Source organism: Ambystoma mexicanum, chromosome 12, assembly GCF_040938575.1.
Source record: "Ambystoma mexicanum isolate Mex_15411 chromosome 12, UKY_AmexF1_1, whole genome shotgun sequence".
Lineage (NCBI taxonomy): Eukaryota > Metazoa > Chordata > Amphibia > Caudata > Ambystomatidae > Ambystoma > Ambystoma mexicanum.
The window spans coordinates 1103839176-1103866137 of record NC_090936.1 but is presented as its reverse complement, the minus strand read 5'-3'; the positions used below and the strand labels follow the sequence as shown (position 1 = coordinate 1103866137).

Here is a 26962-nt window from a genome sequence, read left to right as displayed (position 1 = left end):
ACACTATTTTTCTCTTGGGTGTCTATCCCGGTAACCACTATTTTCTCTATTATCCTCGAGTCATTATCCCCTTATATATATATACAGTCTTCTCTACTTCTAACTATTTTGTTTTTCTCCACCACCCTCCGTTACCTTTCCCTTACTTGTTCTAATGTCTATAAGACGTTTGCCAAAGTGTTGAATTTTTTCGGTTCACTCACTGTTCGCATGGTTCCTCTCTCGATCTTCGGGATCACCCCCTCTCCTTTACCGCCCTTTTCGGTCTTTTCGTCCGATAGGCTGCCCATAGGAATGAGAAGGGTTATGCTCTGTAAGGCAGGTTCCTTCAGACCCACTGCATTTTTTATGGACTTACACTATCATTGTCAACGGCAAGCTTCTCAGTCTACACAGCCAAATGGCGAAGGGCTCGTGATATTGGCGAAGACCTAGAGTTACTTTGTGTCGACGATCAATAGGTGTCTTATCAATAATTAATCAATAATTGAAGGTCAAACCCATCCTCTGCTACCAAGTGTACAGGAGGGCGTAGCGTCCTCTGATGGGCCCATGGGTCAGAGCTCACCCTCGAGTACCTGTAAAACAAGATAGCTGAACCTTGAGGAGGATGGGGTACAGGATTCTCTTTGTCCGACACAAGTCCGTTTAATGACAAGTACAAAAAACGGGGAAACAAATGGAAATCAACAGCGTTGCGATCGCCAGTCTCGCTTCAACTTCCCCATTCTTCATTCAAACCGCAATAGTTACAGCAGTTTCTCGTCATAAATTGACGTGTAACACTCAATGTTTGTCATGCAATTCTATTGGTTGGGAAAGGTAACTTAAGTATAGTTGTTATATCTGTATATGGTAACAGAGCGTGAGGATTGGATAACTCTTATTGGGTGGGCGTCTACACCCATCCCTCTACATCACTCGTGATAGACGTCACTACAAGTACGACGTCTCATTGGTTCTACTAGCTATAGGACCCTAGATTATTTGGTCCATTGTGATTGGGTAGGTTACACCCCTAGACATAAATCTACACTTTAGTTAGCAGCATGCAGAATTGACACCCAGCTGCCTTGTGCCCCAAGATTCACCCTGCCCCCTTTCCATCAATCAGTACTTTTAGGGCTAGGTGTCAATTAGTTCGCTGAGGATGGCCTCGAAACTGTAGTCTCTTATCGGGAAAAGTTATGGCATCCTTGCTTCTGGGTGACATCAGACATTGGTACCTCTTTGCGCCTGGCTGGTCACGTGTCTGTTCACCGTGAATCTGCTTCAATTCCCTTCTTTTTCGAGAATTTATTCTCCTTCGGCCTCGCCACCTGCCTGGGGCCTCTTTATCTCGACCTTCACTGGCTAGCTGGTATGATCTGAAGTTTCGATTCTTCAAGGTTTCCACTCTCCTCCCTTCCTTAGGTTGACCTCGAATTCCCAGGCATGAGCTGCTTCTTGCTGAGTTTCGATTACGCTCTTTCCTTTGGCTGGAATATGAATCTTGGCCTTGTTAGCCCCTTTCAGCCTGGGCTTAATTCTGCCTTTACAAAATGGAGTCGCACTTGTATATTGTGCTTCATTGAGGTAGATATATATAATTGGCGCTTGTCGCGCTATTCTTCTACTAAGCATTGCAAACAGTACCGTTTCCTTGGATTCTTGCGTTCCAAGACTATTTACAGGCGTTTGTTAGTTGCATATTTTCATCTTAGTTCATGGTTACGTTTCTCGTGCTGCAACGTTGTTTCTTCTTTTAAGTCTGTCGTTCCACTATTCATAACTTTTCGTCTTGTGTGTCACATTTTCACTTGTTGTTTATGTTCATCTGTACAACTGTCCGGGCTCTTAGTGCAGCTCTCTGTTGGTTCAATTGTTCCTCATACGTCACGTACTTTGGCGAGCATGTTCCTGGTACCTCAAACTGTGGGGCTGGGGTGTATGCCATGTCTGGGACCTCCTCTACACACTGGTGTAGACATTTGCATGATCCTTGGGAGTAATGCGATCAGTTTTTATTTTTTATTTTTCTTGTTCGCTCACAAGGTAATGACTACACAGGGCCAGATGAAGATGTGTCAGGGCTGGTGGGGGCCCATTTCAGCATGATATTTGTGGGCCCTCTTGCCTACAGCTGGAAAAAAAACAGCCCTGGGTACTCTTGGGGTGCTTACATCATCACAGAGTAGAGTAAAAAGAATGCAGCAAGGAGATTAATAGCTGCAGATCATCATGGGACAGGCAGCTAGTGGGGAGAAGAAACTCGAAATGTCCCCTGGAGAGCTATTCACCATTCTTTGACAGCAAGGGGCTAATGTACATGAAACAGGGTTAGACAGTCATCAAGCAGATAAGAATGTTGCTGGGTACTGCATTAGGCCTAATGGAGGTGAATGTGTGTGCTGCAACGAGCTAATTTCATGCCCCGAATTAAAGAAATATGTTTGTGTCATAAGACTGCCAACATGGTGTGACTGCTCATTGGGCCCCACTGAGGCTTAGGACCCCTTTCAACTGAAAAAATTGAAAGGCCCTGGCTACTGAGTTCTACGCGTGATCGGGGAGAGGGTAACTTTTAAGAGAACTGATGAGTCGAGGCACTGTGGAACCCAGTGCGGAGGAAGCTGTCAACTTCTCACATTTAAGCATCATAGGCAACTCGCTTAATTTAGACACACATTTCTTCAATGTATTTTACTTTTCCTGCTATGAAAATGTGAAAGAAACGCGACGGAACCTGTGCGGAGATAAATGGCCAATGGGCCATAAATACTGCTGATGTCGAATACCTTTGTATTTGTTTATTATTTGTATCATGCACCGAACCATGAGGTAACTGGCACTGGAAAAACTTACGGTTACATACATAGAGAAAAATCACAGTGACAGTTAAGAAGACCAATGGTTACAGATAGGTCTGATGTCAGAAAGCATTTACAGATAAGCACAGGCGAGTTAGGCAGACATAGGATGATGATCTATGAAGGACATTGTTCTATGACAGCACTTTGCATGCTGGTACTTGTAGTTTTGTGTTTTCAAACCCCGGCATGTAAACTGCTGGTGGCTGCAGAACTAGGACCGCCCGTGATGGAATAGTCCAACTCATAACTTAGTGACAAGTTGTCGAAGGATCCTTGGCAAATAAGTTTGGGAGAAGACCGGGACCCCTGCAGCTGCTGGTGCGGTCAAATATATAAATAGCTGTCATCCATTGCACAGTATCAAGTTTTACAGCACGGCACGTCTCATATCTGTGTACAGTGGGCGCCTTCGGCTTGCTAAGCGGTCATGTTATGCTACACATAACCACTGTCCACTTGCCTGCTTTATTTCTTGTTGCTGGGCTTCTTTGAGCAGGTGCCTATCTGCTTTGCTTTCCGCCCACTGACCACACATCCTGAGAAGAACCCCTGCTGGACCGCTAAATTAAGCAGGGCAGCAGGCGTCTGAAGTTGTCTTTGCAGCTCAGCGGGTGGTGACACTGCCGCGTCCAAGCTTGTGTCACGGCTATCTGCGCACCCGCCCAGCAGGAAGGTGCACGGCTCTCTCCTCGGGCGCGGAAACTGGTGCCAGTGTGTCAGTGTCTGCGAACGATAGCACACCGCGAAAAAAAAACATGCACAAAGCGCTTCGAGGAAACCTCCAGAAAGACAGCGCCAGCTCACCGAGGATCGCGTCCTGTGTCTCATCGCGTGGGGGAGCAGCGATGTCGCCTTTCCTTCGGATCAGTTTCTCGAATTTTGATGCTGGGCCCAACCTGCAACCGCAGGGGGAAACCGTACTGCTTAACCCTTACTGTGCCGTGATGGTGAAGGAAGCCGTCTTGACAGGTAGGTGAAGGACTGCTTTCGCCTTACCGCAGCCCCAGGGGCTTTCTGCCAACACTTTCATTCTGAGTTATTTCCAAATTGAGCATGAAATAAGGGTACCTGTAAAAAATCGTCAGCAGTGCCGTTTCCAGACTCTTTTGGCTGGCGTGGCCCAAGTGGGGCACTGCCTTATGCAGGGGGTGGCATGCAGTATGAGCCCACGCGCACACACACGTCTGACTAGCATTAATGTACTATTTCCCTCCACAACCCATATCTACTTTAATTACTAAGATTAGTGTCTTGCATGCCTGCGTTTAAAGTTGAATGATCATAGATTAGGATAATGGAGTGGCGGGTGGGGTGGCCAATCAGATTCCAGTGTGTAGCACGTGCCACCACAGGCCACTCCCTAGACACTCCACTGACCGTTGTGCAGCAGAGATGCCTAAAACATGCACGTTTGTTGAGATGATATAACACCAGGCTACAGTCACTTTTTTTCTATAAATCCATGTGGGCTGGAATGTTGAATGTTTACCCATAGCGTGCGTTGCTTATTATTGGCAATAATGATAAGCAGTTTTTGCTCAAATTCTGAATTGTCGCTTGCATTATTTCCATGCGAGATTTGCATTGACACTGTTTTAAAACACACCTGCACTCTAGTGTCCTTCTCTGCAGTACACTGCCATGAGTACCACACACCGTGAGTAGTAATAATAATCAGCGCTCAGATGCCTGAGGGTTTGTAGCGCTATATGGATGCTAAAGTATGAATATTATTATTTATGTTCAAGAAGCATAAAGACAGGTTTGGACGCATCAGAGTAGATCCATTCAAATTTGTATAGTTTCAAAATGCAAGCCTTTCGAAGACAGATGTGTGCACGGGGGGAGGCAGCCCTCATATGCACACCAAGTGCCCCGGGCTGGAATATTTTCAAGAGGCTGCACGCTTTTGTGCTTCACATCCAAATGTAAATACATTGTTGTACTAGTGCACTTGACAAACAGCTATTTTCTCTGCACGTGGGGACACACATCACCACACACAGTTGTTTCTAAAAATGTTGACGCATAGTGTTTTGGCCTCACTAGAGTAGGTTTCCCGACCTCTCACTATTAACAATGGCCTTCATCGGGACAAACGTATTCATAAGGACCAATGAAGGGATCCACCCGTGTGATAGATGCAAATCTTGCGTGTTATTTCATGACGATCTCAGTAAACCTCTGTTTTTTCATAAGATATGTTTTGTTTAAAGATTAAACTGATCCATCGTCCGATGGAGCATAGGGCGAGAAACCGTGCGGCATGGAATAGATGAATTCATTGCTTTCTCGCTCATGCAAGTGTGCATGATCCTGGAAGCTGCCATAAATACATACCCACAGGGCCTTAGGCTAGTCAAAAATATTGTTGAGGGTAGAGGGGGGCAAGGGTACTGAGTTTCATCCAATAAGCTATGCTGTGGTGCACCCAACTACTAAGGAAAGCGTGGCTGCAAGTTGGGACCCCCTATTTTATTGTGTACTTTTAATAGAAATAATAGCTGTGTTTTACTATGACTGCTGTGCTTTGATACCTTTTGTTGTAATGCCCTACACTTGCAGGGTGTATTTCAGCCATAATTATGCCCTTATATGCCTCCTACACTAAACTCTCTAATGCCGCCCACCCTCATCATGCTACACCCACCTAAGGAACATTGTAGTATTAATTTCTAAATAAAAACTATGTTCCCCTCTTCCCCGCCACCTCCCTGACCCCGATCCCCACTGACCCCACACTCACCGCCCAATACAGACCTTATACCTGGGCACTGACTTTCCTCGCTACCGCGCCCCCCACCCCAACACTGTGTTTTGCAACTGTCCTATCAACACTGAAAGAAAAATTGCCGCTTTATACACCCTCCCTTTTCTAATCAGCGCCCATTTGCACATCACAAGGGGAATGCCCAGTGCTACAGCCACCCCTCCTCCAAACCTTACTTGCACACACAGCTGTGCCTGCAGCAATGTGCCCGTTATTCGTGCTTCATAGCAGAAGAGAAACACTTGCTGTGGTGCCGGGTAATGTGGCAGCTTGGGAGTGGGTGCCACGCTGCAAATAGGCCATTAAAATAAACACAAGAAAACCAATGGCTACGAGATAGCGAAACCAGATATGAGACTAAAGTGTTCCAAGCAGGTCCCAGTTGTGTGTTCCCAGTAGGGGTAAATCAAAATAACAAAGGTGCTATTGCCCGCAATTCATGAATGGTCCTCGGGGTTAACGTAGTACCATTTAGTTCCCACCCACTTTGACCTCGGTTCCTTTTCACTTATTATGAGGCGAGAAACGTGGCTCTCAATTGATATAGAGATACGTGACATAAGAAAGACTTCAGCCTGTATCATGTGCTATATATATATATAAATCAACTTAACATAACATATCCATGCTTGTTATTATATCCATTGCAATACTGCAGACTGTTAAACCATGAATCGGTGACTTTATGTAATGCACACCTTTAAGTGACAGCAATTTTGTCAGGAATGGACACTTTGCTCCAATGATGTAAAGTGATTTGCTCAGGATCACATACTTAAATCAAGTGGAGAAGCTGGATTTTAGTACAGGCTTCCTGGTTCTACAATTCGTAATTGAGAACGTGGGCTCTCCCATCATATGTTTAGTTATACATCCACATGCATGGCTTTCTGCAGAACTGTCCGAAGAGTGGACTTTCAACAGGGTAGAAACAGTAATAACGGTACATAGAATTCGATGGACGTTTACTCCTAGAACTTAAGGTCAAGACATGAGACTGGCAGTGGAAGTCTCTGGAGTAAGAATAGAAAACTATGTTTGACGTGCTCGGTTTTAAATAGATGCAAGCACCACCATGCAAAAGCGAAGAAGACGAAACATGAAAACACATGAAAAGGGCCATCGACAGAGACAAGGGAACCAGGAAATGGAAACAAAAACAACGGTAAAGCAGCACGCCATTCATAGGCAGCGTCTCCAGAACAAACACGAAATATGAAAACTGCACAGGGAGTTCTAAAGTTTTAAGATGCATTATGGGTAAGGCAAGGTAAGCAGATCCAGCAGGTTAATGCATCTGCAGCAGAGACTTGCGTGTACATGCATAGATGTAATGCAAAGGTATTCAGAGGCAGGAGGTGCCCCTTGTTACCAGGGACGTCATTTCGGGGTCGTTAGGGGCCGCAGATGTGACCCCTGCAGTCTCCCTTCCTACCCCAAAACAAACACATGTATGCTCCTGGGCATGTGGCTCTTTGTTTCTGGGGTTGCTGGCTCTCTTGTTCAGTCCACTTAAAAAACAGGGGCTTCCACAAGTGTAACACTTTGAGCAGTGACCCCAAATAAGAAAGAATAGGAATACCAAATAATTCGTCTTTCTGGAATTCTATACAATAATTGCTAGACTCATTAAAGTTTTATTTCAAGCACACATCAGGGGGTGAGTCACTGATTTAGTCTGTTTTTAAACGCCTCCACTCAGCCTTTCATCCTTCTGAGGTCGATGAGTACATATTTGAACTATATTAAGCGCTTAAGCGTAAGTGCTATATAATAACACATCATTATCATTTGGACTTGGACGTCTGCTTGCATTCACAGTAATTTAGTAATATGGGCCTATACACACTGATCTTACTTATACATATGCTGATCCATTCTTGTATGAAATGTATATCGCATTATGGTGATATCGTTGTAACCATATTTTTCGTAGTGTACTTAGGAACAATGCTATATGATGCCACTTCCTGTTTTGTCAAGAAGTGATAGGTCGTGTTCCATTGGTACCTGTGTTGTCACCTCGGGGTGGGGTCAAATGACATCACTTCCTGCGATGTCATCAGAGGTCAAGGGGCGTGTGATGTCACTTCTGCTACCCCTGGCATTTTGGTGAAATGGCGTCCCTGCTTGTTACCCATGCCAATGCCCTTGCGATTCGAGGCCTGTTCTCCTTCAAACTTAGATGCCATAAACGGATCCATCACCCAACGAATAAGCACTACTCGCCTGAAACAAAAACATTTAAATACACATTTGTTTGTGACAGTATGCATTTTGCAATCTTGTTAATCTTTGCAAAATGACAGCTGCGTGTACAGTGGAATCCATCACCAGAAGGGGTCTCTCTGCAGGATTATGGGTTAATTTCATGGCCCATTTTCCACAATAGCCAGGGCATTTTAGGAGTTATTGTTCTTTGGAGAGCTTTATTTGTATGATTTCAATGTGTCTCTGCATTTTTGTGTCATCTGGGTTTTCAGTTCACTTGAATGTGACTTTTCATGTCTATTTTCTGATGCGTGTATTTATTTCTATGTTCTTAAAATTACTCTATTTTGCAAACTGTGTACAATGGGATGGAGACAGCTTAGTGTGTTAAGCGCTTGCTGCTGCAGCCTATCATAGATTTGAATTTCAGCAGAAAAGGCTCTCATCCTTGCAGTGTGGATACATTGTACAGAATTATTTTGGTAACATCATTATCTGGTTATTAACAGTGCTAAACATGTAAACATGAAGTTACCAAGCACTGTATAGAAAACAAGAGAATAAATCATACTTGTTTTACCCAACACGATTAAGAACGTGCTTTGAAAGGTAGTTCTGCTCATTAAGGACAGCAAACAATGCATCTTAGTTTGTTTATGGAAAAATAAAAATGGGTTGGCAGGAGAAGTGGCCTGCTTGGTAAACTGGAGACTGAAACTAGGGCAGCTGTTCTTAAACTCTGGCTTCTCTACATGACGGACCTCTGTGTGTGATCCGGAGTACATGGCTTCTCATCAGAGGGGGTTCTTTTTCTCATGTGCTCATGTCAGATGACCCAACAGTGATTCACTTCTGTTTGACAGGCAACAAGCTGATTTATTTACACTTAAATCCATCCTCATCACACCCAACCCCCAGACTCCCTTGCCTGCCCTTTGTCCACCATCCATTCCGGCCCCCCCATGTCATTCGTGTAGTAAATCTGCCAGTGCTGTGGGGGAGGGGATATGGCTGGTCCACTGGCAGAAGGCTGTGCCTGCACGAATAAGACTACACTTGGCATGTGATGGAAACGCCTGGACATGTCGGATGCTCCTCGCATATGATGCTTTTATGTGCCATATTAGGCTTTCGCTGGCATCAAATGGCAGTATGTGGGGGATTGCAGATGCACTTGGCATATGATATGTGTAACTAACAAAGAAGCCTTGTGCGCATGAACCTGTATGACAAACCTCTTTCATATTCTTGTAAAAGCGCCTCGAAGCCTCCGGGCTGCAATAAATAAATAGCAGCTCTTGGGCTTCTGAGGCTTTACCTTCCATATGATGACTATGCATGTCACATGCCTGGCATAGACTGGCACTACCTGGGTGTATGAGGATGCACTTAGCATGTTAAAGCAGTTCCTGGGCAAGTAAGGCTGCGTTTAGCATATTATGGCTGGTATAGCGTTCTTTCATCGATGGGTGAATTTCGATAGGTTTTTTTCAGAGTACATTTTACTGAAAAAACTCATTTAAATTTTTAGGGTGGTTCAGGGGATGAAAAGTATATATATATGGGGTGGTGGTGGTCGGGAATAGGTAAAAAATAATGGGGGTTGGGGAGGAACCCCCCAAAAATAAAAAATAAATCAATTTCAATTCGTTTTTTCGGTAAAAAAGACTGAAGAAAACCCATCGAAATTTCACCTATCGATGAAATGACATAGAACCATTATGGCTATGTCTGAAACCTGAGGCTTTAACTTGTCTGGCATTGAAAGAAGTGCCCATTCAAGGCTGTACTGGCACAAGCCAACACCGCTATTGGCCTATGATAGTTCTGATGGTTGTGCCCCTGCAGTATCATGACAGCAGCCCTGGCATATTGAGGTAGCACTATAGTTAATATATGGTTGGAAACGAATCCTGGCTTTATCCCGCATAGGTTTAATGTGTTTCTTTATTACTCTTAAACATATTGTAGGTGTTTTCTAGTATATTCTGTGATGTCACCAGTGTCAGGGGTCATGTAATGACACACTTGTTATAGCATGAGGTGTATGATGCCACTTCTGCTGCTCCTGACATTATGGCGATTTGATATCCTTGACTACATGGTCCAGAGTATAACCTCTTCAATTGCAATAAGGCTTTTGATAAAATTACAGGTTTTGCTTAATTTCAACATCAGCTCCTTAAAGTATGATATAATACCGCGCTTAATACCCAGAGGTTTCTAAGCGCAGACCCGGGGATCGAACCTGTGTTGCTTCGTGTCGTCTTTCTTCCAAGGCGAGCACGTTGCCCCTGAGCTATCCTCCCGAGAGTATGTTTGGGGTTCGAATGTGGAGCGTGATGAGGTGGGAGAATGTGGAGTGTTTGGAAGAGAAGATGGTTGAGAGAGGAGGACGGTGTGGATGCGGTTTAGTGCATTGTTGGTTGGGTTTTGATGTAACTGATCCTAAGGACGGAAATAAATACCTCCTTTATCATCACGTCTACGGAGTCGTGATGTTACAGCAATGCACTTATTTAAATTAGTATAAAAAGTGGGCCCATTTTTTTTAAGGCTCTAGTTCAATACCTCAGCGGTCAACGGCACTAATAGTTGTTACAATCATAATGATAGGGAGCAAGGCCGGCCTTAGGGCTGGGCTAGCCGGGCGACCGCCCCAGGCGTCCTGCCATTAGCCCCCCACCACGCCCGCTCTGTGAGTCTTTCAAGGTCTCCCAGGAGAGGAGCACATTCAATAAGAATAGGGAGCTCATGCGAAGCACCAACAACTATTGAAAAATGTGGCACCCTTTTTTTTGTTTTGCCGCCCAAGGTGCTACAGCTGCTAAGGCCGGCCCTGATTGTGAGAACACATGATAAAAAGCGAAATTTTGTGGTGACTTTCTAAAAGTTTACACTTTAGTTCTGTCAAAATTCCACCGTTTTGAATGTAAAAGAAAGCTTCGTAGCAGTGATTTTTAATTTTGCTTTTCCTTCACATTCTTTTTGGAGGGGTCCATTCCTCTGCTACTTTTGTGCAAAACTGAAACATTCTCTTTCAGTATCCCGATGCCAACTGGTCAAGCTTTATCATCATGGTCCACATTTGAACAATATGTTTGTAATATACTGAATGATGAAAAAACTTTTGAAAAAGAAATAGCCCGCTGCTCTCTCACCGGACATACAGGGGTAGAGGAGCGATTCACAGTTCACAACGAAAATATACCCTAAGAAAATGAAGGTGTGTTTTAAGTGTCTTTGCAGAAGTTACAGGTTTGTGCGTGTGTGTGTGTGTGTGTGTCCATATGTGTGTGCGTGTGTTTGTGTGTGTGTGCATGTGTGTGCGTGTGTGTGTGTGCGCATGTGTGTGGGTGTGTGTGTGCATGTGTTTATGGGTGTGTGTGTGTGTGCATGTGTGGGTATGTGTGTGGTTGTGGGTGTGTGTGTGTGTGTGCCTGTGCGTGTGTGTGTTTGTGTGTGTGTGTGCATGTGTGCGTGTGTGTGGGTGGCTGGGTGTGCGCGTGTGTGGGTGTGTGTGTGCATGTGGGTGTGTGTGTGTGTGTGTGTGCAGGTGTGTGTGCATGTGTGTGTGTGTGCATGTGTGTGTGTGCGTGCGCGCATGGGTGTTTTCTCCCATTCAGACACATCCTTGACAAACCCGCAGCTACCAGACACTGCCTTGGGGACTCCCACTGTTACTAGCTGCTGCCACTTTAAGTGTTCACAAGGTATGCACTACATTGTACTCATCAACAGCACAGATTGTGCACCTGCCTGCTCCCTCCACCCCACTTTCAACCCCTGCCTCTCATCCTTTCTTGCAGAGCCATATACAATGAGGTACCAACATGAAAGCGATCTGCTCTAACAACCCTGTTGCATTGCATAATTGTTATTTCTAGTGTCACAAAATGGCGTCAGTCTGATGTAGAACGTGATATATTAAAACATTGTGGTTGTACTTCACCCGTGTTTATTTAAGCTGCTTCCTCATGTTAGGGAGAATTCTCTGTTTAGGCTGAATTTCCTAACCCAGTGATTCCCCCAGCAGCTTTGCTGGATTTCTGGAGTTTGTTTTTTTCCATCCTGCCAAGAGTGGGACTCTTTTCCTACCACTCTTGGACATGAATGTGTGTAATTCCTCTGAATGTCAATGTGTTCTATGGGCTATGGGGTCTTTTACTCCATAGGGTCTCATATGTTTTTCTATGTGTGTTACACCGCACCCTACGTGCCGTAACACTGGGGCGTCCTAGCGGACCTCCACCATAGACTCCATACCCGGGGACTGACTACTGTCTCCCCGGGCATGTAAAGTCACCATTGACTTTACTAGACCTAAATTTACTAACAGAACTAGTACAAACCATCTTATTGTGGACGTGCTAGTAGGAGTAATTCGATTACTCCTGGATCTGTTACTCGAGGGGGCACTGTCCCGTCCCCCCTCGTCGAGTTTTGGCTGGTGGCAGTGGAAACTACTTGTTATGTTCGACCCCGGACATAACCCTATGGGATTCGTCCCAATGTTGGAGATTGATACTTTTTCTCGTTAATCTCTAACGTACCACCGGTCTACTTATCTTAAATAAGTTTATCGGATGGTATTTTCTGCCAGAACTCGGTTTTTTAAAATGGCGTCTGTGACTCCTAAACCAAAGGTTGAGCCCTTTGTTCCACTTTTGACGGGCCTCTGGACAGAGACCCTCCAAAAGTGGTGCCGTTCTGTCTGGGTTACCACAGAGGTGTGGGAGGGGGTTTAGGCACCCTGGACCGAGTTGCCTTGCCAACCCTGGTCGCACTCTGGAGTGATTGGCCCAAGTGGTGAACCTCCCTGCTCACCACTTAGCATGTGTTGATTGACAGCTAGGCTGAATGAAGGGGGGTTTTCTGCATAAAAGCAGGGCTTAAGTCACCACAGGACCTAAGAATCCGACGAGGGTAACACTGAGCCGACCTGCACGACGACACCTCCGGTGGAGCCCTGCGGAACCGACTAACCACTTCCCGACGACAGAGGAGATCTCCCTGCCGGAGAGTCTCTTCCCCTGGCTGGTGGGAACAACCAGTCCCCTTTGCTTTTTATTCGCCTCAGGACGCAGTGGTCGAATTGCCCGTGCAGAGCACCTCAGCAACCGGATAGCCACTACCCCTGTACCGCGACCAAAAGGTGGGGCCTTGTGACGGAGCACTCCGCGGCTGGTCTCTTCCCTGGTGGTGCACCGGACTTCACTTTTCTTAGACGACGAGAACCTCTCTACTCTTGGCAAAGACCCGACGTGCATCCACCACCAGGAACAACTGCCCCCGCCGGAGCTGCCCTCCACAACAAGGTACCGTGTCCGCCTGGCTTCCCCTTTCGATCGGTTCGAGGGAGGTGTCTTAATCCTCTCCGTTCCGTTGGGTCGCCTCCAAGCTTTTCTCATTTGTTGTTCTGAACTGGTTCAATCTGCCGATAACAATTTGCTACACAGACTTGAATGCATCTCCACTAGAGACTTTTTGGGACATCACGCCTTGCCTCTCTCCGAGTGGGCCTGGCCTCTGAACTTTATGATCTATTGTGATTCTTGCCTTCCTGCCTTGCATTTTATCCGCGTAGGATTGAACTGTGTTGATTTCATAACCTGCCTATCTTTTTCTCTCCCGCCCTAACTAATATTCGAGTGTCATCTAGGTTGAGGTATACACCTCTGTCTGAAAATAAGTGGTACCAGTAGAACCTAGAGTTGTCGAAGTATTGCTAGGGGGATTGATCGTTTCTTCTTCGTAGAGTAATTGTGTTTGATTTGTTTGCCGTGATATTGCCATAGTGTTTTTCATAGATGTTTCGTTATAAATAAATACCTTAATATCTTTACACTAAGCCTCGTTGCGTGTTTGCTTGTCTTGCTGTGAAGAATTGCCCTATTTTGTATACTCCACATACTGCTCAACTCTTCTTGAGGGAAGTCTGACTGCTCAGCCACAGCTACTAAGTGAATCTGTGTGGTACAGACTGCTACCAAGTGGGTTCACCGCCAAACACCTGTAGTCCTAAATCTTTTGCAGTGGTCCCAGAGGGAACTGCACAGGTTTCTGCCTAACACTGGTGGCAGCAGTGGGATTTGTATCGAGTATACAGTTTAGAGTGCTTTTTGACACTGTAGGATAACTAACCACAAAACTTTGCACAAAAAGCAACTTTCAAAAAACATGTCTACGATGGAAAGTTACAGTCAAGAGTCTTTGTCAGGTGAAAATACTGAGAGTCTGCAAGCTCTCTGTAGGCAAGAGAATCTTTCTGTAAGAGGCAAGAAGTTAGAACTAATCGAGAGATTGCTGGCGAACCAAAGTCTGGGTACTGGTTCAGAGGAACCAAACTCTCCAGCAACTGTAGATAACAGCGATGGTGTTGATCTGAATCGTAATTCTGATGATAGCGGTGAGGAGGCTGACGAGGACGGAGAGGCTAACGAAACTGTCTCCCCTGCTCCTCTACCTGCCTTACCAGCTGTGCCTACGGGGCCCATACCAGGTCCCACAAGTAACCCTGCTTATTTTGAACTTGAAAAAATGAAGCTCGAACTAGAATACAAACGGTTCTTGGCTCAATCTGAACGAAACCAAGAGCTCGAGTTCAGACGGATGAATGCCCAGGCTGAACGGAAGCAAGCTGAGTTAAGACTCAGAGAAATAGAACTTAATCACGAGTTAGAGATGAAAAAGTTGTCTATGGAAAATGCTTCTCTCTCCTCTGGTTCCTCTAGAAGCTCCAGTCCCAAAAGACCCCGGATGCCGAAGGAATTAGTGGGTATGTACGAACCGAGATTGGATGTGTTGGATTGGTTGAAACTGTTTGAATACAATCATGGGCTCCAGGACATCACCGGGAATGCTTTGCTTCCCTGGTTGTTCTCTAGGCTCCCTCCTGTTGGGACTGATGTGGTAATGTAGTTGTGGGAGGCGGATAAGACGGATTACGAAAGTGTGAAACTAGCTTTAATAGCTAGATTCGGGAAGACCCCTTCCCAGTATTTTAAGAGGTTTAGAACCCTCAAAAAGCATGATGGTACCCCTTGGGCTACCTGGGTGAGTGAAGGGTTGAAAAACTTAGAGGGATGGATTAAGGGTTACAAAGTGAACACTTATGAGGGTATGAGGAATCTTTTTATGTTGGAGTCTATTTATGATGTCTGTTCTCCTGAGCTCAGACAGCACTTGGCTGATTCGAAGGAATTGGATTCCAGGGAGCTAGCTGTCACGCCCCTCCGAAGGCGGTGGTCCTTGTGGCATCGATGGACCTTAGGACGGCGGGTGTCAGCCATTTTTACTAGCAAGATGGCCGCCGCCACTAGAGATGCGGGTCTAGCCTCTGCACGACTCGGTATCCAGGAAGTGCTGTCTCCCTACCCGAGTGTAGGTATATCTGTTCCTGTGATCAGCACACAAATGCGTTGCTACTCTGCTACAACAACGCTACGTAAGTTCGCATCTAGGTATCCTGATACGTCTTGCTAATCACTAACCTTTCGGCATTCTAAACATTCCTACCCTGTCTCAATTTCAGTGCATTCCTCACGCTTCTCTGTCTCCCGATTCCATGGACTCCATCTCTTTCTCACCTAAGTTTGCCCACCGGTCTCGTTCCGGAGCGCGGTAAGCTTCATTCGGGACTTTCCGGCATATTGACTTCCCGTTTCTCTACCTTTCCCGACTCACTATTCTATCTTCCTTCTCAAAGTTACAGGCTTATGCTACACCAGCATTGCGACCGCCCGTGCAGAACCCTGCACTATCAAAACAACTCCTAGCTCCGCCCTTCTTGCCTCTCAGGTAAAGATTCCCCCGTGGCTTTCCCCTATTCGATCTAGTTATCTTACTAGTTCTAATCACAACCTTTCCTTACTATCGTAGAGGTTTTCTGAAGTTTCTGACTGGCACCTTTTCCCACACATCGTTCCTGTTTAAGGGTAATCTACATTCCTAAACATCTTACATTTCCATATTTCACTTACCTGCTTATACTTACCAGTTTCTTTCTCTTTCAAGACGAACGTCCTCCGGACTTCACCTGAATCTCCACGGCAATTGAAGACATCTTTCCCGCAACCTTCGACACAGGGTTTTCTTCCCCAGAGGGTTTCCCTGGGACTTCTTCTCCTACCTGGTTATCTGGGTGGGGGAAGAGGTACTTGGGAGGCTTTCACTTTCATCTCCCCGTTTGGAACAAGGAGAGTCTTCCCCTGCTGGAAGGTGTCAGTCACAGGATAGGAAGAGAGGTAACGGTGAGTCCTTGGGGTAACCTGCCAGCTGTTAAAATTTGTAATGATTATTGTGACTATCATCATTTCTGACAGTTAGCAACGCCCAAATCATATGTTTTTGAAATTTAACCTGAGTTATCAGGAATTCTGAGCAGGTTATCTCAGGGGTTCAGGGTTACAAGGGAATATGGACGCAGCCCAACAACAGCAATTAGTCACTGCTGTACAAGCGTTGACGGCTGAAGTGCAGGCTTTAAAACAGGAGAATGCCTTTCTCCGACAACAGGTAGGCAGAGTCCCTAGATGTTCTGAGATACCTCCTGGCCCAATTTCGGGGGTTTTATACGATGGTAATCCTCATAAACTCAAGGCCTTTATTGAGGCTTGTACCGTTCAGTTTTCATTCAAGACAGCCTTTTTTCAAAGTGACCGTGATAAAGTAGGACACATGATTGCAAATTTAACAGGTCCCGCTTTAGCATGGGCCACGCCTCTTGTTACTACAAATAATGCTTTGTTGAATTCTTACCCTGCCTTTTTGAACAGTCTCAGAGCCATGTTTAGCCGTCAAGAAATCACGGTTTCAGCCCAAGAACAGTTATTGGATTTCAAACAAGGATCCCAAGATCTGTTGTCTTATATCACCAATTTCAAGCAGTTAGCAGCTGGCACGTCTTGGGCTGACGATGCTCTGATCACTATATTCCGTAGGGGATTAAACGAGGAATGAGATCTCCCGAGTACCCAGACCTCCAAATCTGGCAGAATTAATAACCATGGTCATGCAGATGGACTACTGATTGCAAGAAAGATTAAAGGAACGACGTCGCGGCCGTCCCATGAGACAACCTGCTACATACTCTCCTAGTGTAGGGAAATCTCAGACTGAAGAACCTATGCAGATAGGAACTACCAGAGGCCGTCTTACCCCAGAAGAGCGCAATAGACGTCGAGTCAAGGGGCTGTGTATGTATTGTGGTTCCAAGGAACACACCATTCAAGATTGTCCTCTCATCCCAGTCAAAAGACAGGGAAACACCATTTCCCAACCGCAAGGGGAACCGCGGCTAGGGAATCAGTAACAGGTTCCTCATCCTCTATGTTACCATTACAAGTAACAGAGATCCCCGATCTTACTATGCTGGCCTTGCAAGTCCAAATCAAATGGGGAGATTCTGATTCCATTCCGGTCACGGCCTTAATAGACTGTGGGGCCGCGGGGAATTTTGTCGATACCCTCTGGAAGACCACTCATAACATCCCGTGTTCAGTTAAGACCTTGGCAATACCAGTTGAGTCGGTGGATGGTAGTCCGTTAACTTCAGGACCCATAAAGGAACAAACAACACCCTTGCGGATGAATATTTCCTCCCATCAAGAAACTATTGTCTTTGATGTAATCCGTACAGCACACTATCCAGTAATTTTAGGGTTACCCTGGCTTCGAGCCCATAATCCTTATATCAATTGGAAGGCGGGCACTGTCTTTCTGGGTTCTGAACATTGTTTGACGCACTGTCTCTTGGACGGAGCTGTTGGATTTCGTCCTACTATCTCCATGTTGGAAAATACTGGTTCCATCTCTATGTTGAACCATATTCAGGAATTACCCCTCGAATACAGGCAGTTTCAGACAGTATTTTCCGATTCAGAATATGCCGAACTACCCCCACATCGGAGAGATGACTGTGCCTTGGAACTAGTTCCAGATGCACCGATTCCTTTCGGTCGCATGTATGTCCTATCAAGACGAGAACGTGAAGTCCTTAAGGAATATCTCCAAAAGAATCTTCGCAATGGACTTATTCAAGAATCCACCTCGCCAGCTGGAGCCTCCTTATTCTTCATCCCCAAGAAAGAATCCACGGAACTCAGACCATGTATAGATTTCAGGGGCTTGAATAAAATCACAATCCCTGATCGCTATCCTATGCCCCTCATACCAGAAATACTCGAAGCCGTTAAAGGAGCTACCATCTTCACAAAACTAGATCTCCGCGGGGCTTACCATCTCATTCGTATACGAGCTGGCGATGAGTGGAAGACGGCGTTCCGTACTCCTTTGGGACATTATGAATATAAAGTAATGCCTTTCTGTCCAACGCCCCTGCCGTCTTCCAACGCTTTATGGACCACATATTTTCAGATATTCTTCTTCACACAGTTATTGTCTACTTAGTTGATATTCTGGTTTTCTCTACATCACCATCGGAACACCGTCAGCATGTGAAGGAAGTCCTAAGGAAACTGTTTAACAATCATCTCTATTGCAAACTAGAGAAATGTGAGTTTCACAGGAACCAGGTTGCCTATCTGGGATACATAATATCGGCAAATGGGGTAGCCATGGACCCTAGGAAAGTTTCAGCTATTACTGACTGGCCTATACCGATGTGCATCAAGGATCTGCAGAGATTTCTGGGATTTACAAATTTTTATAGACGTTTCATCCCACATTATTCTCAAGAAATTCTCCCACTGACTGCTCTTCTTATAAAGAATGTACGGTTCTTTTGGTCAGAGGAGGCACAACTAGCATTTGAGAGACTGAAGCAACATTTCCTCACAGGACCCATCCTGATTACTCCAGATCAAGCCAAGAGATTCATTGTTGAATCAGACGCATCTCATCAGGCCCTTGGGGCCGTTCTGCTTCAAGAAAATGATCAAGGAATAGAATGTCCTATAGCCTATCTTTCTAAAACACTGTCTCCCTCTGAAATAAATTATTCAGTGCTTGAAAAGGAACTACTGGCTATAAAAAAGGCATTTGAAGAGTGGAGACACCTGCTATTGGGAGCAAGACACCCAGTTGAGGTCCGAACAGATCACAGTAATTTACGCGCCTTACAATACTCTCAGACCCGAAATAGCCGACAGGCACGTTGGGCACACTTCTTTTCACCGTATGAGATTGTATTCACCTTTATTCCCGGAAGAGCCAATCTCAAGGCGGATGCTTTGTCTAGAAAGGATTATAACTCCTCTACGCCCTTCCGAGCAGAGCCTCTGTTTCCCCGAGCCAAATTTGTGCAGGTAGTTACCACATTTCTTCAAAACGTGGCTAACTCGACTTTGCAATTCATCCAGTTGAATCCAAAATTTCTGTCAACCTGGAAACTTACCTTGGTCCAAGGATGTGCTTATAATGACAAGAAACTCTTTCTCCCTTCGAGTGAACTACGAAGAACGGTTCTGAATCTTTGTCACGACTCTTATCTAGCCGGTCACAGAGGTGTGGCTAATACTAAAGAATTGATCCAGCGGAATTTCTGGTGGACGGAAATGACTCGAGACATCATAGATTATGTTTCCGCTTGTGCCATCTGCTTGCAATCTAAATGCCCGCGAGCTGCCCCTTCAGGTCTCCTCTCAGTAATGCCAGTTCCTAACCGTCCTTGGCAAATGATTTCAACAGATTTTATTGTTGATCTGCCAATCTCGGACGGTTGCACAGTAATCATGGTCACAATCGATTACTTTACAAAATTGGCACATTTTGTTCCACTTCCGCGGATTCCTACCGCATCCCAGATGGCAAAGATTTTCTTTCACAAATTTTCTCTCTTCACGGACTTCCTGAGACCATCGTTTCTGATCGAGGTTCACAATATACGTCTCGATACTGGCAGCAAGTATGCAAAAGTTTGCATATCTCCCGAGCGTTGAGTTCAGGATTCCATCCACAGACGAATGGTCAGACAGAACGTCTAAATCAGACCCTGGAGGGTTATTTGCGTTGTTACATCTCTTCCTCGCAAGACAACTGGTGTCCCTTGTTACCTTTGGCAGAGTTTGCCTATAATAACTCTCGACACTCAGCCTTGGGGTTCAGCCCTTTCTTTTGCTCCTACGGATATCACCCTCTGTGTTTTCCCAGTGGTCCAATCTCCGCATCTAGGTTTCCCGATGTGGACGATCTCATCAATGCTATTCAGACGGGCTATCGAACAGCCAGGACCTCTCTTCTGGAAGCCCAGGCCCGTGTCAAACGCTCTGCTGATAGACATCGCACTCCCGCTCCGAGACTGGTGCCAGGAGATTTAGTTTGGTTGGCTTCCCGATTTTTGCCTCGTCATTTGGTGCCGTCCAAATTGTCCCCGAGATACTTCGGTCCCTTTCCCGTTTTGCAACGAATGGGGTCGTCTGCTTACAGGCTAAAACTCCCTCCGTCTTGGTCCAGGATTCATCCTGTTTTCCATGTGTCGCAATTGAAGAAGGACGTGGTGGATCGTTTTTCCCGAGTACGGACGGGTGCATCCCCTCCTGTCATCACCCCGATGGGCCCCGAATATGAAGTGGCTGGTATTTGCGATTCTCGTCTTTTTCGGGGACGTCTGCAGTTCTTGATTGACTGGAAAGGGTATTCTCCGGCTGATCGCTCATGGGAACCTGCATCGGCTGTTCATGCTCCGGCTCTGGTCCGCCGGTTTTTTCGATCCCATCCGAATAAACCAGGTGGCCTGGGGCATTTGAGGGGGCATACTGTAACGCCCCTCCGAAGGCGGTGGTCCTTGTGGCATCGATGGACCTTAGGACGGCGGGTGTCAGCCATTTTTACTAGCAAGATGGCCGCCGCAACTAAAGATGCGGGTCTAGCCTCTGCACGACTCGGTATCCAGGAAGTGCTGTCTCCCTACCCGAGTGTAGGTATATCTGTTCCTGTGATCAGCACACGAATGCGTTGCTACTCTGCTACAACAACGCTACGTAAGTTCGCATCTAGGTATCCTGATACGTCTTGCTAATCACTAACCTTTCGGCATTCTAAACATTCCTACCCTGTCTCAATTTCAGTGCATTCCTCACCGCTTCTCTGTCTCCCGATTCCACGGACTCCATCTCTTTCTCACCTAAGTTTGCCCGCCGGTCTCGTTCCGGAGCGCGGTAAGCTTCATTCGGGACTCTCCGGCATATTGACTTCCCGTTTCTCTACCTTTCCCAACTCACTATTCTATCTTCCTTCTCAAAGTTACAGGCTTATGCTACACCGGTATTGCGACTGCCCGTGCAGAACCCTGCACTATCAAAACAACTCCTAGCTCCGCCCTTATTTCCTCTCAGGTAAAGATTCCCCCGTGGCTTTCCCCTATTCGATCTAGTTATCTTACTAGTTCTAATCACAACCTTTCCTTACTATCGTAGAGGTTTTCTGAAGTTTCTGACTGGCACCTTTTCCCACACATCGTTCCTGTTTAAGGGTATTCTACATTCCTAAACATCTTACATTTCCATATTTCACTTACCTGCTTATACTTACCAGTTTCTTTCTCTTTCAAGACGAACGTCCTCTGGACTTCACCTGAATCTCCGCTGCAATTGAAGACATCTTTCCCGCAACCTTCGACACAAGGTTTTCTTCCCCAGAGGGTTTCCCTGGGACTTCTTCTCCTACCTGGTTATCTGGGTGGGGGAAGAGGTACTTGGGAGGCTTTCACTTTCATCTCCCCGTTTGAAACAAGGAGAGTCTTCCCCTGCTGGAAGGTGTCAGTCACAGGATAGGAAGAGAGGTAACGGTGAGTCCTTGGGGTAACCTGCCAGCTGTTAAAATTTGTAATGATTATTGTGACTATCATCATTTCTGACACTAGCTAAGGCTGCTGACTTGTGGGTTGCCAACAGGGCTACTCATAAGGATTCTGGGGCAACTCAGAAAAAGGATGAGGGAGAACAGCCTAAAAAAGACTCAAAAGAGAATTCGAATAACTCACATTCCAAAGAGGGCCCCAAACAAAACCAGAAGGGTAAGCCACCGGGAAAACCACAGCAGAGTAGTGTGTCTTCTGGTACCAAACCGGAAGGAGGTCAGAACAAGCCACCATTCCAGAAAGCATTCGGTAAATGCTTTGTTTGTGGCTCGACTGACCACGTGAAAGGAGATCCCAGATGTAAGGGTAAACCTTCAGGGGTCCAGCTTGTCTCCTTAGCCTTCGCTCCAGAGGAGGAAGTCCAAATGGCAAGTGGAAACTTTCTACTGCTAGCTGATGAACCCATTGGAGTCTCAGCCAGCGTTTCTTTAGTATCTCTGGGATTGTGGGAACAACAGAATTTAGATGTCTATAATTCTATCCCCGATAATACCAAAGAGTATTATAAGGACAGTGTCCAGGTGAATGGTCAGGAGACTCCTGCCATTAGGGACACTGGGGCCAGCATAACTGTGGTGGATAAATCGTTTTTTCAGGCTGAGGATGTTGCTAAGGCACCCAAACGCCTCACCAAGTTAGCTGGAGGGCCTGTGCAGATGCTTCCCCAATTACCAGTTCTCATCCAGTGTAACGACATGACTGTGAAGATACCTGTCAGCATACCGAGTGAGGTACCAGGACGCGTACTGTTGGGTAACGATTTGAAAACTCTCGAAGTTGTATCGCATACTCCCAGACCTCCTAGTAAACGGTTACAGGAGCTAACCAGACCTGCAAGAGAGAGGACCATGCGCGGTACTCTCCAGGAGATGATGAAGAAAGATATCACTCCTGCTCCACTGGAATTGTCGGCCGCTGTCTCCAAGAAATCAGAAGCGAAAGGGAAACCTAAGGCTTCTACCCCAAAACCAGCAGCCCGCATTCCAGTGCAGCCAACACGGACTTCCCCGCGGTTGTCCAAAGTTACACCCGTAACTCCACCTCCAGCCGAGGCGGAGAGGGAGGTACAACCCTGTGTGGTAGAATTAGACTCTGAGGAAGAGCTAATGGAAGGCCAGGAACTCATTGGAGATCTGGATCCTGTTGACCATCCTGAGCTGCAGTCTTTACTGGCAGAAGGTGGACCCCGCAGGGCAGACTTCAGTAAGGGACAGAGAGAATGTCCAACTCTGGAAGGTCTTCGCCACCAGGCAGAAGCTCAGGCTGAAGGGCAAGAGCCTGGGAAATACAGGTTGCACTGGGAAGATGGCCTCTTCTACAGTGAACCAACGGAGTCTGCACCTGGAGCCTACAAACGACTTGTAGTACCCCAAGAGAACAGACCACAGTTCTTGCAGTTAGCCCACGAGATTCCTTTGGCTGGTCACTTGAGTTTCAAGAAGACTAAGGAAAGGCTCTCCCTCTACTTCTATTGGCCACAGATGGGGGTCGAAGTAGAAAAACACTGCAGGAGCTGCCACACCTGCCAGACCTCTGGTAAGGTTGGCTCCAAGAAAGTGGCACCTTTAGTGCCTCTCCCAGTCGTGGGAGTCCCATTTGAGAGAGCAGGGATTGACATTGTTGGTCCCCTTGATCCTCCAACCTCCTCAGGCAACAGGTTTATACTTGTTGTAGTAGACCATGCTACTAGGTATCCCGAGGCAATTCCTATGAGGACTGTTACAGCTCCGGCTGTGGCTAAGGCCCTCCTTGGTATTTTTACTAGGGTCGGGTTTCCTAAGGAAGTAATCTCTGACAGGGGGTCAAACTTTATGTCTCACTACATGAAAGCCATGTGGAAAACCTGTGGAGTTACTTACAAGTTCTCAACAGCTTACCACCCACAAACCAATGGGTTGGTAGAACGGTTCAACCGAACCATGAAGAGCATGATAGGTGCTTTAGAGGAACCCCTTAAGCGTAAGTGGGACCTTCTACTGCCATGCCTTCTCTTTGCTTATAGAGAAGTCCCTCAGGAAGGCGTAGGTTACTCGCCCTTCGAACTACTCTATGGTCATCCCGTCAGAGGTCCATTGGCCCTGATTAAGGAGGGGTTGGAGAGTGCTCCTTCCCCCAAGCCAGTCAGAGTGACTGACTACGTGATAGGTCTCCGGAGGAGAATGTCACGCATGATGACGGAAGCAAGCGATAACTTGAAAGCTGGACAAGCATTGGTCAAGCACTGGCACGATCAAAAGGCTAACATGGTTGAGTTCGCTCAAGACCAGCTCGTTCTCGTTATGATCCCAACAAGGCAGAGGGCCTTGCAAGATAAGTGGATGGGACCCTTCCGAGTTGTGGGTAAACTCAGAGAGGTTAACTATCTGGTGAACTTGGGCAATCCCAAGGAGGCTCCGACAGTCTTTCACACCAACCGACTTAAAGCGTATGTCCCGCTGTCATGATCTCTGCTTCCAAAAGGTCAGGGTTTTCCCAACCCCCTTGGAAGCAGATCCATAACCCAGGTTCCGAGTGCCAACCAGTCCCAATTGGGACCTTTTGGACCCAGTCCTGGCGCCAGTGGCACCAGGCTCATAAATATGCCCAGTCCCAGCTCTGGAAGCGCCGGGCTCATAATGCTTGGGTGGACTTACCTGCAGCAGACCATGCTGCTTACTTGCCTGCCAGTTGAGCCTCTGATCCTCTTCTGTTTGGAACTACTTTTCCTGTTGGGTGGGGCAGGAGCCACTCCCTAGATTCAGAACACTGGAACTCTTCTGGAAAGCAGGAACTCTTTTCTTACCTAGGCGTGGCTGTGGAAGGAGACACCTAAGCACTACAGGAGGCTATTTAAACCACACCCGATGGATGAATCTTGCTTTGCGTTATTCTGCATCCTCTGCAGCAGAACGCTCATCGTGTCTTCTGCATCTGATCCTGGGCCTAAGGAAAAAGGCTTACCATCCTGAATCCAGTCTTCAGCAACACCTATAAAGACAAGAAAGAACAGGTTAGCATTACGGTCTTCAGTGACAGCTCTTCACTTACCTGGTCCATCGGCTGTCACCAACGCCTCGCGCTGCATTCCGGCATCTGAAAGACAAAGGCTTACCTACTCTTCGTGCGCTCCGGAGGTCTTCACACTGCATTCCGGCATCTGAAAGACAAAAGCTTACCAACTCTTCGCACGCTCCGGAGGCCTTCGGCGCTGCATCCCGCATCTGAAAGACAAAACAAGGTGCGTTTAAAGACATTGGGGAACTTTAATACTCACGTGCCATTACTCCTTTCCACATCTAACCCAGTGGGTATTCCGGCACCCTGCAGCCGCTCCGAACTTGTACCTGCAAAATAAAAAGACAGTTAGAGCGCATCGTGAAGCAGGCAACAAGCGCTTACTTACGTGCTTCCAGGCGCTTCTATTCATCACACGGGCTCCATCTTCAACTCACTTCAGCCCGTCATCCGCCATCGCCGGAACCCTGCAAAACAAGAAACATCATTACTAAAGACTTTAAAGACATTAGAATTACTCGAAACTTACCGTTCGTGCAGTAAACGACGGACAGCAGTCCTCTGAAGTCAAGAGGCCTGCTCCCCTTATCCAGTGAAGAAACTGGTTACAGCACCCTGCCCCGAGGCAGATGGAGAGCACAGCGTTCCCTTACCTAAGGTGAGAGCGTTAACCTTTGGGGTTCTACAGGAGAAGAGAAAGGGAAGAAGAGAGTGACATTCAATAACCCAGTTCCTTAATCCCATATTTTCTATCTGCAGACATCTTACCCTTCAAGTCAGACATACAGTGCACAGAGGTCCAGCCCAAAGAGCCAGCCGTGTGTTACACATCACCTTTGCAGATACGGTATACGCCCAGTCAAGACCGGCGCCTCTACGGGAATCAGGTGAGCGTTACAGAACGCAAAGCCTACCACAAAACTCCCGTCCAGGCGCCATGGAAACCTCGGATACCGACCAGCTAACCCAGTTACTTGGGGAACTAAGGGCAGAAGTGCATGCAGCCCGTCAGGAAACGAACGCTCTAAGAAGGGAACTGATTATTTCCAAGGAGCGAACAGATGATCTCGCTAGACAATTGCTACAGTCACAAGCCGGACAGACCCCGTTACCCGCATCTGGGGGAAATCTTCCTTCTACATCCTCTATGAATCGAGTTCAGATCAACCTACCTGGGAATGTAACTCTGGCTCCGCCCGAACGATTTTCTGGTGACCCAAAGAGGTTTGCAGTATTTATCAATCAGTGCCGGTTGCATTTCTTATGCCGGCCAGCAGCTTTTCCAACTGATCAAGCTAAAGTAGCTTTCGTGCTTTCGTACCTTAGTGGCAATGCGGCAGACTGGTCGATCCCTCTAGTAAATCAAGATGATCCGATCCTCCATGATTTTCAAGCTTTTCAGCTCAGTATGGAAAAACTGTTCGCAAGACATTCACAGGGGCAGGCCTTGGACAATGAGCTTCTTTCGTTGCGACAAGGTAATCAAGACCTTTTGGCTTATATTGCGTCTTTCAACAGACTGATAGTGGAAACTCAATGGCCTGAGGACAAAAGGATTACGCTGTTTTATAGAGGTCTACGTGGAGAGCTCAAAGATGTGTTAGCCCAAGTAGTGAATCCCCCACAAGATTGTTCGGACTATATAGACTTAGTCGTTCAAATAGATCACAGACTGCAGAACAGGAAGGCCGATCGTTCCAAGTTTGATGCTCGAGTATTTTCCAAACCGCCAACTCCTTCCAAAGGAGTAGACTCCGGGGAACCCATGCAAATAGGGGGTCTGAAAGGTCCTCTAACACAAAAGGAGCGGGAAAGGAGAAAACAGTTGCAATTATGCCTCTATTGCGGAAACTCAGGGCACTTTCTTCGAGACTGTCCGGTGAAACCTGCCAAGAAGGCAGTAGGAGCTGCAGTTACCAAAGTTACAAACTCTGAGCAGGGAAACGACCTCGCCCGACAAGAATAGAGGTCCTCTTGCCGAGCGTGAAAACCAGTTCCGTGACCTCGCATTTCGAGATACCTATGGTCCTCATTAGCCCTGATAATCCGGATCGATTACATGCAATTGAAGCTTACGTCGACAGCGGTGCCATCAGCAATTATGTGGATCATGAAATGGTTTTGAGGATGAATCTAACTCTTTGTCCCAAGGCTGTAAAGGACGTCATTACTATGGTGGATGGTACAGAGATAGCCTCTGGGCCAGTAACGCATACCACTCAAGAGGTGACGCTAGTAAGTCAAGATGGACACCATGAGAAGATCGTGTTCGATGTGATCAAGGCCCCTCAGTTTCAAATTATTCTAGGAATACCT

General features: G+C 46.6%; 1 protein-coding gene across 1 annotated transcript in view; it reads left to right on the top strand.

Moving 5' to 3' along the window:
• Nucleotides 1-3315: 3315 nt before the first annotated feature.
• PRKCQ (protein kinase C theta) overlaps nucleotides 3316-26962 on the top strand; it is a 450885-nt gene continuing 427238 nt past the window's right edge. Inside the window, exon 1 of the mRNA XM_069629668.1 lies at nucleotides 3316-3821. Coding sequence (XP_069485769.1) covers nucleotides 3608-3821 — 214 coding nt within the window. The 5' untranslated portion in view covers nucleotides 3316-3607. The remainder of the gene's footprint in view (nucleotides 3822-26962) is intronic.